This window comes from Salvia hispanica, chromosome 3, assembly GCF_029641045.1.
Source record: "Salvia hispanica isolate PSC_SH4W2 chromosome 3, Shi_PSC_v1, whole genome shotgun sequence".
Taxonomy (NCBI): Eukaryota; Viridiplantae; Streptophyta; class Magnoliopsida; order Lamiales; family Lamiaceae; genus Salvia; species Salvia hispanica.
In genome coordinates this window covers 57194664-57208571 of record NC_142694.1, presented here as the reverse complement: position 1 = coordinate 57208571, position 13908 = coordinate 57194664, and the positions used below count along the sequence as shown (strand labels likewise).

Here is a 13908-nt window from a genome sequence, read left to right as displayed (position 1 = left end):
ACTTGATGCATATAAGTAATAAATAGTGATAACTTCCTATAAATGGAAATGCCCATATTTTTATAGTAAAAAAGAAAAATGAAAAAGTGCACATATTTTTATGGGACGGAGGGAGTATAGTGTTTTTTTACCAAAATTTAGAAAGTATAAAAACAATGTTTAAAATGTTAAATTATATAACCAAATATTTAAAAAAATCAAAAAATGATACTTATATTATCATCATTAAATTCAAGTACTGTGCTGAGTTTAATAAGATAATTTATTAAAATATAATTTACAAATTATTCAAAATCTTATTTGGCTAAAATAGATATCAAAATAATTACTACTTGACTACGTATATTTAAAATAAATAAATAAAGACTAAATTGTGAGAAGAATTTAAAATTAGAATTAATTGTCTATAATAGAAAGTGATGAGAGCTAAGCTATTTAAACTTACCTGGTAAATAATAGAGTACATGGAAAAAAGAAAACTAAATGACTTCTAATTATTGCTTTTCACTTGTCAGTCTCTCTCCCACGGTCATGAGAGGTCGGGCTGCCAGCACAGCACTTATCAATTAATTCATAATCCTCATATCAAGGAAATTTACTAGACTGCAAGATCTAGGAACTCAATAACCAGAAGATCACGGTCGTTGGACTCACCTTCAGCCTACTGTCAAAGATAATAATACCTCAACCCACTACACTGTAACTAGCATAGAGAAGCAAGGGTCGAACCCTCAGAGACAGATAGGACGCAAATGAGAGTTAAGAGGGCTTTGGACTGGTTTGGTTGCTGCCACGCAAACTTGGGTTGAGAACTTAACTACTAGACTCAGGAAGCGCAAATTATCTATTCTAACAACTAGACCTAGGAAAAGGAAAATATAACGAAAACAGGTATGATGAAAACAGAGATTTAAACAGAGTAACACTTCAGCGACGAAATTCACCAGACCTAGTAAATAATTTTCCTAAAATGACTAGACAGACGAAGCACAAACTGTGGGGACCATTTCCAAAAACAACAAAGGTACGAATGAAAAGCTGCAAATAACTAACTATGAATTTAACTAACATCCATCTTCATATCTTCAACGGATTCAAACATAAACTCGAATAGAACTGTCACACCTCAACCCTTATGGCTTATACACTTACTATAACTAAATTCAAAATTTAAAATAAATAATCCACATGTCAATTACATAAAATCCACATATTATATCATATTATATCAGTTACATATTTAAAAACATTCTAAAAAACAGTGGGACCCTCTCACCCCTCTATATACTATACATTTATCTACATGCAAAAATGATGAGGAAGAGAAGTTGCCAAAATGCGTCAGCCGCCGACCCTTATAATAACTGTAACTCACATCAACCCACGCATCATTGATATCTTATTCCTGAAAAATATTAATGGTTTATATGAGCCACAACTCAGTGTATATAAATCTTACCTTTAATTCCACAGCCCAAACAATCAAACATATTCTTTAACCAATATATATAACAATAATCAACAAATATTAAAATTAATTCCATATACATATGCATATGCCACTCTGTTCAATTTATTATTCTGTGATAGTTCAAGCCTGGTATCTGCCCGTGATTTCCAATATGCCAATATGATTTTACCCGAAGGTCCCACTATGATTTGACCCGTAGGTCCCACTATGATTTGACCCGTAGGTCCCAATATGATTTGACCCGAAGGTCCCACTATGATTGACCCGAAGGTCCCAATATGTCCACTATGATTTCAGATCCAAGACATGACTATCACAGATCCTCTTTAATCAAATGATTCAGCTAATTCCAATCCCATATGCAAAACATATCTATTGCATCAATCACATATCCATATCATATTCCACTAAATAATTCCAATTTAATATACTATTAATATATTTATTGCACCAAACATATATCCCCATCATCACAATTAAACACATATCATATCAGCATCACACCATATAATCCAATTATTCACTTTACTTAACACATAGAAATCAACCATATAACACATGTAAAATTAAAAGTGTGATTTATACACACTTGGATACGATAGGTTATCTAATTGATCTTTGATTCCATCTACTAATCTACCCTCTGCATCTTCAATCTATTTCCATTTGTATAGCTCTCATTTTCCCCCTTTATTTTTTTTTTCTCTGAGAACTTTTGTTTCTACCGCCATCCTAATATATCATTTACATATATGTGCAATTTGCTCTTCTTGCTGACTTAAGTCTATGACTAAGCTGAAAAAGAAAACTTTGCTTATACTCATCACACGTGCCCTTCACAAGAATTTTACTAGTATTTCTTTACAAACTATTAGGATAATTATAAGTAAATAATTTCACAGTAATCCATGCACACACATAACAACAATTATATAGTTAAATATTTAATGTACATTTATCGGTTATTACACAAATATATGTTACACATACATTCTAACAAATAATTTATGATAATACTGACTTTGCATTTATAAACAAACAAATGTACATAGCATCACAATAATATCTAGTGATTAAAATATATGACATATAGGTTTGTATCTAATCAGTGCTAAATGACTACACATAATTTTCGTACATATGTATACTATACATACTTATTTTTAGTTATCATAAATAATTAAATATTATATTATATGATATTCACTCAATATACTATCATGCAAATGAAAATAAAAACATGTAAACATGTAAATATGTATATTTTGGGTCATGGATGTCACAAGAACATAGCAACAACTCAGATTGAAACAGAACATGACGATTCGGACGTTGGAAAAACACAGATCACCGGAAAATGTTCAGATCTACAATAGCTAGACGAAGTAAACTAGAAGCAGTAACTAAAAACCCATAACCATGCAGAATTCAACAGATCTAACACCGGATGCTTCATCCGCTCCGGATCCAAGGCATCCACAACAAACCACAGCAATTCTTATCTCCGATTACTCCGATCTAACCAGATTCACCCGATCAACTACAATTCCAACACAATCCAACTTCAACAAAACGAATCAAGTGCGAAAAGCATCCGAAGTAAAGCAACAATCATCACAAATATAGAACTAATACAGAACATAAACTTCCATAGCCAAATGATTCAAAATTCAACAAGGTTTCAGCAACAAAATAAACGTCGAGCTTCGAACAGCGAAGACTCAGGAAAATTCAAAGTAGAAATTAAAAATGAAAGCGGTAAATTATTTCTTCGCCCCACGTGGAGACGGTGGTACACAACAGCAAATCAAAAGATGAACCCCAACCCCATGAATTTCCGATATCCCCCAAGTGTATATAAAATTGTGTAAAAGTGAGCTAAGAGCAAAATGTGAGAGAGATGATGATCCATGTGTGTTGCGTGCTCTTTATTTATATTCGTGGAGGTGATCTTCTAGAATCTTCTTGAATTTCCTTCTTTGCCCTCCATCTAACAATCTCCTCCGTCTGGCAATTTTTTCCTTTTCTGCTCACTTTCTTGCCAAACTCCTTTACCAGGTGATTTTCTTCCTTCCTTCCTGGATCTGGCGATTTCTTCTCCACACCTGACTTAAAAGCTGTGTTAGACCCAGAAATTCGTTGATTTAACCCCATAACCAATGCATGAAATTAGCCTTATGAATAACCATTAACAGAAAAAAGCTTCTTCTTCTCCTCTCTTCATTCACGGTGACTACATCCACTGTGTCGCCTCCATATTCCAGACGTAGTCATCGCCTCACCGCTCATAACTTGCTCAGTGATGGGGTCGGCCGACCCCACCTAGATCCGCCGCTGGCCGGAAGCGACGCGTTATTCTCGAGAACGCACGGTGTTGTGGTGTACAAAATAAGATGCCTATGCAAGTCAAACAACTGGATCGGTTGCTAAATGTCACTGACTACAATATAGACCGGAACACCTTTGGCCGACTATGCCGTGTTCTATCACGCCGGTGCGGTTTGGGTACTAGAAAGTGTGTTGGTGTGGTATAACAAGTAGCGATGTTCGTTACTGTGTTGGCACATCATACGAAAAATCGTGTGGTGAAGTTCCAGTTCTCGCGGTTGGGATCCACGGTTTCCCATTACGTGAACAAAGTTTTGGCAGTTGTACTCAGCCTTCATGGGATATTGTTGTCCACACTTGAGGCGGTAACGGCTGATTGTTTAGATTACCGCTAGAAATGGTTCAAGGTGTGTTGTGTGCATGAGTCCATGTCGATCGATGGGTACATATTATTGTCAGCGTACATTGTAATGAAATTTGTTTACCTTGATATGCCAGGGCTGTCTCGGGGCGCTTGACGGTACGCACATCAACGTATTGGTGAGTAATACGGACAAGACACGTTATTGTACGCGCAAAGGTCAAATTGCAATGGATACTTTGGTGGTTTGCGATCGGGACATGCAGTTTGTGTTTGTCCTCCCTGGGTGGGAGGGTTCGGCTGGGGATTCTCGGGTGTTGCGTGATGCTGTTACACAAGGAGGAGGGTTAAGGGTCCCGCAAGGTCGGTATTTATGCCATTCAAGATTATACATAGTCAGTCAAGGCGTCCCCTTTATCTGTTAACTATAGCGTGTGCTCCTCACAGGATGTTAATACCTATGTGACAATGGCTAGACAAATAAAAACGAATTATTGACGCCTTACAAAGGAGTACGTTACCAGCTGAAGGAGTGGGGTCCTGGTAATGCGGAACTGCAGAATCCAAAAGAGCTTCTTAACATTCGCCATACTAAAGCGAAAAATGTAATCGAGTGCGCGTTTGTTGTGTTGAAGATGCATTGAGGCATCCTACGTTATGCATCTTACTAACATATCAAAACTCAGATACGGTTAATAATGACATGTTTCCAATTGCATAATTTCATATGACGATAGATGCCTAATGACCCCATCGAATCTCAGATTCCTTCGAATATTGACTAAAACTCCAACCTTCCCGACATAGACGGAGCCGAGTCTGTTGATCATGTGGAACCATCGACTGAATAGACGCAATTTCGAGATGATTTGACCAACGCAATGTAGCTCCACAGACAACGTGTTTGATGCGACTGTTTTTAAATGAATTAGGCACTCTTCTTGACATTGTTAAACTTAAATTGCGTTTTTCATATAACGTCTTAACACCCTTTTGTGCGGTCTCTGTTATAACAATTTTTTATGAATGGTTGTTTGCAGCTAATACGATAACACATAATGCAACACAGAGTGTATACACTGCTATGCGCTTGTGGTAACGGCAGGATGGTATTGCGGTGTGCCGGCAAAACAGCCAAGCATGCGGGTAAGTACTACTACAAGTGCCTAGTTAATGGGGATCACCATGGATCGTTCAAGTAGTGCGATGAAAAAACTAGACTCCAAGAGATGCCTACGGCAGGACTTTCCTCTAATAAGAGTAGCCCTGTTCGTTATCAGGAACCAAGTTCTGATGCTTCTACCTACCACGATGTTCGGTGTCAGCTTTGGTGTGGCCGTAATGATGTGGATTTTGTGGTACCTTCGACTGTACTACTTGGTGTAGTTGTCCTACTTGGATTTTTAATCGGCAAACTAGTATGATATTTGCGCACAAGTACTATGTGATTTAGTTAGAGGACAATGCTATGCGATTTGTTAGAAGACAATGCTATGTAAAAAAGACAATGGTTGAACACAAAATTTCCAACACAATCGCGTTATGATATCATCAGAGCTTAAAGAGGATTCGAATTACTCAATATTGATACATCACACGACGCATTAAACGGACAAACAAGTAACATGCAAAATTCCTTAACAAAAGCGGTTACCGCGACGATTACACAACAACACATAACAAACACATAACCTTGGCAGCACACTACTGCTACGACACACGAAACCATACGAACACCTTATGCATTCTCAACCAACACATAAAAAGTGACCTCATCGGGATTCACCAATGTGAAATGACAACGAACCCCCGACTACAAGCCCATTCCACGCCTGAATCATTTCCACTCATGTTTCATCCAAATTTTGAGGTGCTATGCATGAGTGTAAGTATCCACCTGTTCTATTCGGTGAGGAAATACACCGGTGCTTAGGGTGCACCCATGCGGATATGACGAAGCTAAAATCCGACTGGCATCTCTAAAGTGCGGGCAAAGTGGGATGCCGTAATCGTAACAGTAAAAGTTGGTCTACTGTCCAAGTCAAGCGCGTCATCCTCATAACCTGAATCGTTAGATGATTCCATGTCTATATCTGATGGCTGGTAATTGTCGTTGGTTTCGTCAACAGTTAATTGAGTGTCGTCATTGGGTCGTAGGCATAATCTATTCAATTTGGGAACATCGCATATCATAATCAAGTAATAAACGTATCTACATTAACAACATTAAAAGATTAACCTTCACCTTCACCTTCAGTCAAAGGAGGAACGCCTATGCGAACGGCGTATCTCTTGATGTGGAATGTGCCAACATCAACTAGGGTGAATGTTAGAAAGTCACCGGGTTTGAATAGATTGTCACCAACAAACTCTCTCCAACCGGTCTGAAAGCGAGAACCGTTCTCCAAACGAAGGATTCGGACTGTCCACCCAACACCGTTAGGCATGACTAGCGTATGAATTTCGCTTTAGGGTCAATTTTAAAAACCAAAACAAAGCAACCATAAGCAAATAAACAATACAAATATAGTATACATGTGGTAATCGACATAGAATCACCTTAACAACATGCTCCCACTGTTCATCGTCGATGTCAATTTTGTAATCTCCTTTCGAACTAAACCTTACGCCAGTTCTCTCCAAAATATTTCACAAACTTGTATAGCTTGTTTTTCATGAAAGCTTGTGTTCGTGTCATTATTTTGGCATTGTTCATAATTAATTCTTTATGAAATTAAAATCATATGTTACAAGAATCATTATTAAAATGATAAATTCGCAGTACATTAAGATTTTGATGGGTTAGTTCTTAATTTTGTCTTGACTGACTTTGGTGGTGGTGAAGACAGTAGTGGCAGATGATAGGACTATGGAATAATGAGTCGGGGTAAAACTTGAAAGTTGATAGTGTGAAATCGAGTAGAAAAGTATAGAATGAATATTGAAGAAAACTAATGATTGCGATACATGAAATTTAAAAATATAAAAAAATCCCTAAAAATAATAGTTTTTAATTAAAAGCTGCAACCCGTCGGGCCAACCCATTAACCCACCAACCCATTTGGGCTAACCCATTTAGCCCATTCAGTATTCAAGTTATAAAATTATAGCCCTAACTTTATCGGTCTATTCGGGCCGACCCACGGGTTTGGGGGTGGATTGACATCCCTACTTGTTACATTACTTTATTACGCCAGAAAGGAAACAATATTAAGAAAAATGAATTGCCGTTAGTGTCGGTGGCAAATACCCGTACAATAGAAAATCACGGAAGTGATTACTAATTCTTGGGATTAAACCGATTTCACGTTTCACCCTAATCATAATAGTTTTCAACCATCTTTTTTTCAATTTATACGGTTAAATAAGAGCTAGATGAATGGGTCATTTTGTTATTCTGTGTTGTCCCTTTCATTTACCATCCATATTTATTTTCATTTTCTTGTTATGGTATTTGTTTCCTCCTTAATTGCCACTCATCAACATTCAATCACTCCTTTTTTTCTTGTTATTCTTGTTTTGCTCCCCATTTCTTAGTTTTAGTTTTGTTTGAAGTCACACATATATACATAAGAGGTGGATTTTTGATGTGAAATTGAAGAAGAAGAAGAAGAAGAAGAAGAAGAAGAAGAAGAAGAAGAAGAAGAAGAAGAAGAAGAAGAAGAAGAAGAAGAAGAAGAAGAAGAAGAAGAAGAAGAAGAAGAAGAAGAAGTTGAAGAAGAAGAAGAAGAAGAAGAAGAAGAAGAAGAAGATATGAATAGGCTAGTAAGTATGTTTAATCTCTTTTTTATAATTTTATTGATGTGATAAGTAGCTTAGCATTCTCCGTTCGAACTAAACCTTACACCGGTTCTCTCCAAAATATTTCGCAAACTTGTATAGCTTGTTTTCTTTGAAGTGATTTTGGATACGATATGCAGCGTACCTTTGATTTCGGACGTCGGAAATTCTTGGCGGATGTTGTCCTCAGACTTTTCAAGGTAGTTGGTCCGAAAACTGTTTTCTGACTTCCAACCCAAAGCAACCAGTTCTAGCAACGTCGCTGCCAAGATTTCTCCCTCCCAGTGGGACCAGATCCGTGAGTACGGTCCCCCTTCTTAAACTTCCAACGGGGTTTTTCAGGACATCTGCGAATAATCGTAAGACGTGTTAACGTATCGAAACCACAAGTTGAGGATGGAAAAAATATAGTTATGGAATACAAATGTACATACCAGATGGACCCTCCCCTCCAACATTTAATTCCAGGCGATTTTATTACGCGCAAAAACAAATGCGGTTAACCGAACGAGCGCTTAAAGTAATTGAATATGATTGAATGAGTCATTTAATAAAGATGAGATCAAGTGATTGAGTTATTTGGATGCCGCATAGCAAATCTTAGGCTCAATAAGGGTGGTTCGTGAATAAAAGAATATTACTATTAAATTTGTATAAAGGTTAGTTTTCCGAATTCACGTAAGCGTCCTTCATATATCTAGCTACACTGCCAACACACTCTAAGAGTTTTGTGCAGACTTATATTAGATCGTCGTCGATAATGGGGCCTAAAGGGTCACAAATTATGTGTATTATTGATCCGCTCAAGGGTACAAAGTTGGAGCTGCATATTATATCTAATGCTAATCCAAGTAGAAGAATGAAAGGAAATGAGTTAGAATTAGATTAATAGTATGAGTTATGCAATTATAGTTGGCTATTGTGAGCTCATTGGCCTAGAGCCCATGTGACTATTCATCTACTCATTCTTCAGTTTATATTCTCCACCGTGGAGAACGTGAAAAAGAGAGAAAAAAATGTGAACAAAAAAGTCACAAATGACATATGTAAAGTTTATGCAGAGATTTCCTAGCTTTCTCTATAAAACGATTGTATCAGAATAGTTCCTACAACGAATTGGAATACACATGGACATTGATAGTAGTGTATTCAATTTGCAGGATTCAACCAATTGAGGGAATCAAACAACACAAGTAAGATTTAATCTTGTTTTCAACTTATATATAATCATGAATCTAAATTTTTATCTTGTACGCTAATCATTAGATAAATATAAAAATTACTAACACAATTTTTTTAAATTCAGTACTCAAACGTCTCATTTATAGTGGAACATATGCAACATTAAATATCAAAACATAATGCTTTAAAATATAGATCACCCGATGCCCTAATCACAGTGGGCATTGGTGCCTACCGAACCACCACCAATACATGCCCCATCACTATCCATAACAATCGGCCGACTATTTTCCAACTCATTCATATTGATCAACTAGCTATACAGTATAGCTTACTTTAGTTTGTTTCCATAAACAATTTATAAATACTCGATATTGTTTACCCATTGACCATTGTGTACAATACTCCTTAGGTAACCATTGCAACCAACTTTATATCAAATCAAACATCAAATTAATCAAACGTGAAACGAATGGAGAGCACAAAACTTTCAATAAGTGGGCCGGAGTTGAGAATAAAGTAAAAGCAATTTTTTCGAAAATGTTTATTGTGTGAGGGATTCCTCTACTCAACTAGCTTCTCCCTTTATGCAGTTGATACGTTATGTCGGGCCGGGCGTAGCGGTATTTGTATAATAAATTCCACACATAATTAACTCAATTAGGTAATAAAATTAAAAATTACTACGAATAGTTATTTAAACTATACTAAAATTTAGTCAAATTACGGTCAATCCCAGAATCTTTAAAATTGTACTCTATGTTAAATCACATGGTTTCATTTATATTCAATAATCAATTGGTTCTTCCATGTACAAATTGTCGTGCGTTTTATTAAAATAAGTTTTTTTATATTTCTTTATTTTCTTACTACTATTTTTATTATTTTATTTTAAAATTTTGAAACTTCTCGATTTAATATTAAAATTTTAAAATTCATTGATGGTCTAAAATTTAATCAAACTTCATAATTTAAATAACTATTATCACAAAAATTTAAATGTCATCCCATTTCGTATGTTAAGTTGATTGAAAAACAAATTGCTAGTTGTGGGTTTTACTTTTGAGTGAATTACATAAACGCTACCCGATCTTTCACTTTCGCACATAAATGGTACTTGATCTTTATTTTATATCGTTTTTGGTACCTATTAATCACATTTTTGGTACCTGATGTAATTTTCATCCCAAAATACCCCCTAAACAAATTCATTTTTCCATTTATGTCATAAAGGGTATTTTGGGCATTGACAAAACTAGTACCAAAAGTGATATTATGATACATTCTCTCATTCTCCTCACTATTTATAGTACTATTATTATTAATCAATATTAATATTATTATTTTGATATTATAAATTAACAATTAATTTATTTTTTAATATATATTTAATCATAATTATAGTTATAATTATATTTAATTATTATAATAATATTACTATTATAATAGTAAAAACTAGTAATATTTAATAAATAATAATAATTATTTTATATTAAATTAATAGCTAATCAATATAGTCTTAGTCAAAATTTAAAATTGTGAATTGTATTCATAATGATAAAGAGTTGAATATTTTTAGTTAGGTGTTTCAACCCTAAAATGAGTATAAATAATTTAATTAAATATTCAATTAATTTAATTATTTTAAATAATTAATTTAATTAGGTGTTTTGTTATCGATTTATATTATGAATGCAATTAGATATATGTATAAAACACTAAAAAGAAAGAAGAAAAAGAGAAAACATAAACTAAGGGAAAAAGAAAGAAGAAAGGAAGATAAAATACTACAAAAAAGGAAGAAAATGAAGAAAAAAAGAAAGAAGAATAAACTAAAGAAAAAAAAATTACATATTTGGTTCTATTTGATTGAAATTTTCAAAAATATTCTCCATAATAAAAAAATCACATATTTAGTACCTAGGGTTATTTTTGTCATGGGGTACCAAAAACGATATAAAATAAAGATCAGATACCATTTATGTGCGAAAGTGAAAGATCAGGTACCGTTTATGTAGTTCACTCTTTACTTTTATTGGAAGATAGATTGTAATGTAAACATCAACACATTAGTTGTTGGGAGATTGAAATTAGCAAAGTTGCAAAACAAACTGGTGTCGCTATTGATGGTGACGTGGAGGGAAGCTTCGAGAGAGAGAGCATTGAGTGAGCAGAGAGACAAAAGTCTATTGTGCAATCATCATCGACAGTATAGAATTAATACCACTGAATCTCCAGTGAGATGCAATCATTCGCTCCAAAAAGAGGAGAAAAAGAAAAGACACAAACTCAATAAACATCCGACCGCCTTTGCATTTGATTTTTTAATTAAATAGTAGATTCCATTTTTAGATAAATCACACCCCTCTCCCTTTCTCCTTACAAAACAAACATTAAATTAAGATAAAAGAGAGACAGAGGAGAAGATGCGGAACATGGGCAGCTCCCCCTCCCCGCGAGGCATCGCTGCGATAGTCGGCGTGGGCGGAAAGCTCGGGCGCTCTGTCGCCCGCAAATTCGCCCACGAAGGCTATACCGTCGCTATTCTCGCCCGCGATCTCGGTCCGTCGCTAATTCGACGAATGCGTTCTTTTTATTTTATTTTTATTGTAATGTAATGAGTGAATAAGTATATCTGGTGCGCGCGCAGGAAGGCTGTCGAGATTCGCGGACGAGATAGCGCGGGAGGAGAAGGCGCAAGTGTTCGCAATCCGCATCGACTGCTCGGAGACGCGGAGCGTGAAGGAGGCGTTCGAGGGCGTCCTCTCGCTCGGATTCGTCGAGGTTCTGGTCTACAACGCCTACAACCCGGCCTCGTCGTGGGCCCCCACCGCCTTCGCCGACATCCGACTCGACAGTTTCGAGAAGTCGCTTGCTGTCTCCTCTGTTGGCGCATTCCACTGCGCCCAGCAGGTGAATTAAATTAAAAAATAACGATGAGATTGTCTCTGTCTCATCGTTATTTTTTTATTATTATTAAATTATGTGTGAGGCAATCTTAGTTGAAATATGATTGAGCAATGATTAGCGATTTCTGCGGACACGTGTTGGAATCAGGTGATCCCGGGGATGGTGGAGAGGGGGAGAGGGACGATTCTATTCACCGGCTGCGCGGCGTCGCTCAACGGCATTGCCGGTTATCCTGATTTGTGTATGGAATTAATTTCACTATTTTTTCCTGTTATATTGAAATAGTAATAGTAATGGTTTTTAACAAATTAATTACATTTTATAATAGGTTGTGGGAAATTTGCTATGAGGGGCTTATCGCAATGCTTGGCGCGAGAGTTCCAGCCATTGGGAATTCATGTAGCTCATGTCATCATCGACGGCGTGATTGGCCCACCCACGTCGGCTGCACCTAGGTTCGAATCTCATATTCTGATTAAAAATGTTACTTGAGATCGTGCCGAATTATATATGGAGTTATTTTTAAATTTAATTGTTCTGTCACATCCAAAGTGTCTATAAATCAGTATGGAATTAGGAAGGGTGACAGATTCCTCTTCTTTTAAAAAAAGAGTAAGATTCATATGGTAATAAATTTTAGGTTAAACCAAAATGGATCCTTGAATGCTTTTTTTTAGTTTGATAATTAAGTAGAGTAAATGTGAATGATAACGATAGAGAATGTATATCAAATACTCCCTCCGTCCCAGATGATTCGTCCCAATTTTACATTTTGGTTCGTCCCACATAATTTGTCCCACTTCACTTTTACCATTTTTGGTAGTGGGCCTCATATTCCACTAACTCATTCCTACTCACATTTTATTATAAAACTAATATATAAAGGTAGGACTCACATTCCACTAACTTTTTCAACCCAATTTTCATTACAATTCTTAAAACCCGTGCCCGGTCAAAGTGACCCGAATTATCCGGGACGGAGGGAGTAACTGCCTGCCAATGACCAGCTAGCACCATGAAAGATTCTTGTTGTAGGAATCCGCCGGAATCTTTTTCACTTACCAACTTGCAATAGTACAACATTCTATTTTTATTTTGGATAAGATGCAACTTTGTGGATAACACTTTGTACATATGAGGTATATGGATGGAATTCATGATCAACTTCGTTAGCTAGGCTTCTTAAATTTTTATATACTCCATTTACTTATACAAAGATTGTTTGGATTATTTACTAAATGGTAGGAATGCATTGTCATCAACGTCTGGAGGAGGTATGATGGATCCAGACGTGGTGGCTCAAACCTATTGGCAATTACACGTTCAAGATAGATCGACATGGACACAAGAGATAGACCTCCGCCCGGGCGGCCCAAGGCTATTCTAAACCAAAATCAAATTATATGGAGGAGTATATGCTCTTGTTACTTCTATTTGCATTACCATTAATTCATCCAATTCCAAATGTCTATTCCAATGTAATTCATCTATGGGTGTCGTGTTGCCTGGCCTTGATTTGTGAAATTAAGTATTTTTCTACTTTAGTAATTTGTTTCTAAGTTTGGGTTTATATAGAGGGAAGTGGGTGGCCTAAAGAGGCAGTCGTGTTCAAATACAGTACACGCAATTTCTGATTCCACTTTTTGACCACTTTTCTTTACAATTTGCCTTTTTGTGGGTTGCAATTATTGGATGGATCCCCACATTGGTCCCTCTTTGTTTCAGTTATATCTAATCAAATTACATATGTTTATGCACTATATATATTGCTAAAGGGAAAGAATATAAGGATGAAATACTAGTTCATGCTTTCTATAGCCCTATTGCGTCATTGTTGAATTAATCGCATATTTAATCATATGAAGCATTTAGACGT

General features: G+C 36.0%; 1 protein-coding gene across 1 annotated transcript; it reads left to right on the top strand.

Moving 5' to 3' along the window:
* Positions 1-11377: 11377 nt before the first annotated feature.
* Positions 11378-13576, top strand: LOC125212161 (NAD(P)-binding Rossmann-fold superfamily protein). The gene is made up of 5 exons (XM_048112249.2): positions 11378-11684; positions 11773-12035; positions 12180-12273; positions 12361-12487; positions 13278-13576. The coding sequence occupies exons 1-5, from the start codon at positions 11549-11551 to the stop codon at positions 13417-13419; spliced, it is 762 nt and encodes a 253-aa protein (XP_047968206.1). The 5' UTR covers positions 11378-11548; the 3' UTR covers positions 13420-13576.
* The last annotated feature ends 332 nt before the right edge of the window (positions 13577-13908 follow it).

Coding starts and splice junctions, on each gene's coding strand:
- LOC125212161 (XM_048112249.2), top strand. CDS start 11,549: ATGCGGAACATGGGCAGCTCCCCCTCCCCGCGAGGCATCGCTGCGATA. Junction 12,274..12,360: donor TGCCGGTTATCCTGATTTGT/GTATGGAATTAA, acceptor ATTTTATAATAG/GTTGTGGGAAATTTGCTATG. Junction 12,488..13,277: donor CCCACGTCGGCTGCACCTAG/GTTCGAATCTCA, acceptor ACTAAATGGTAG/GAATGCATTGTCATCAACGT.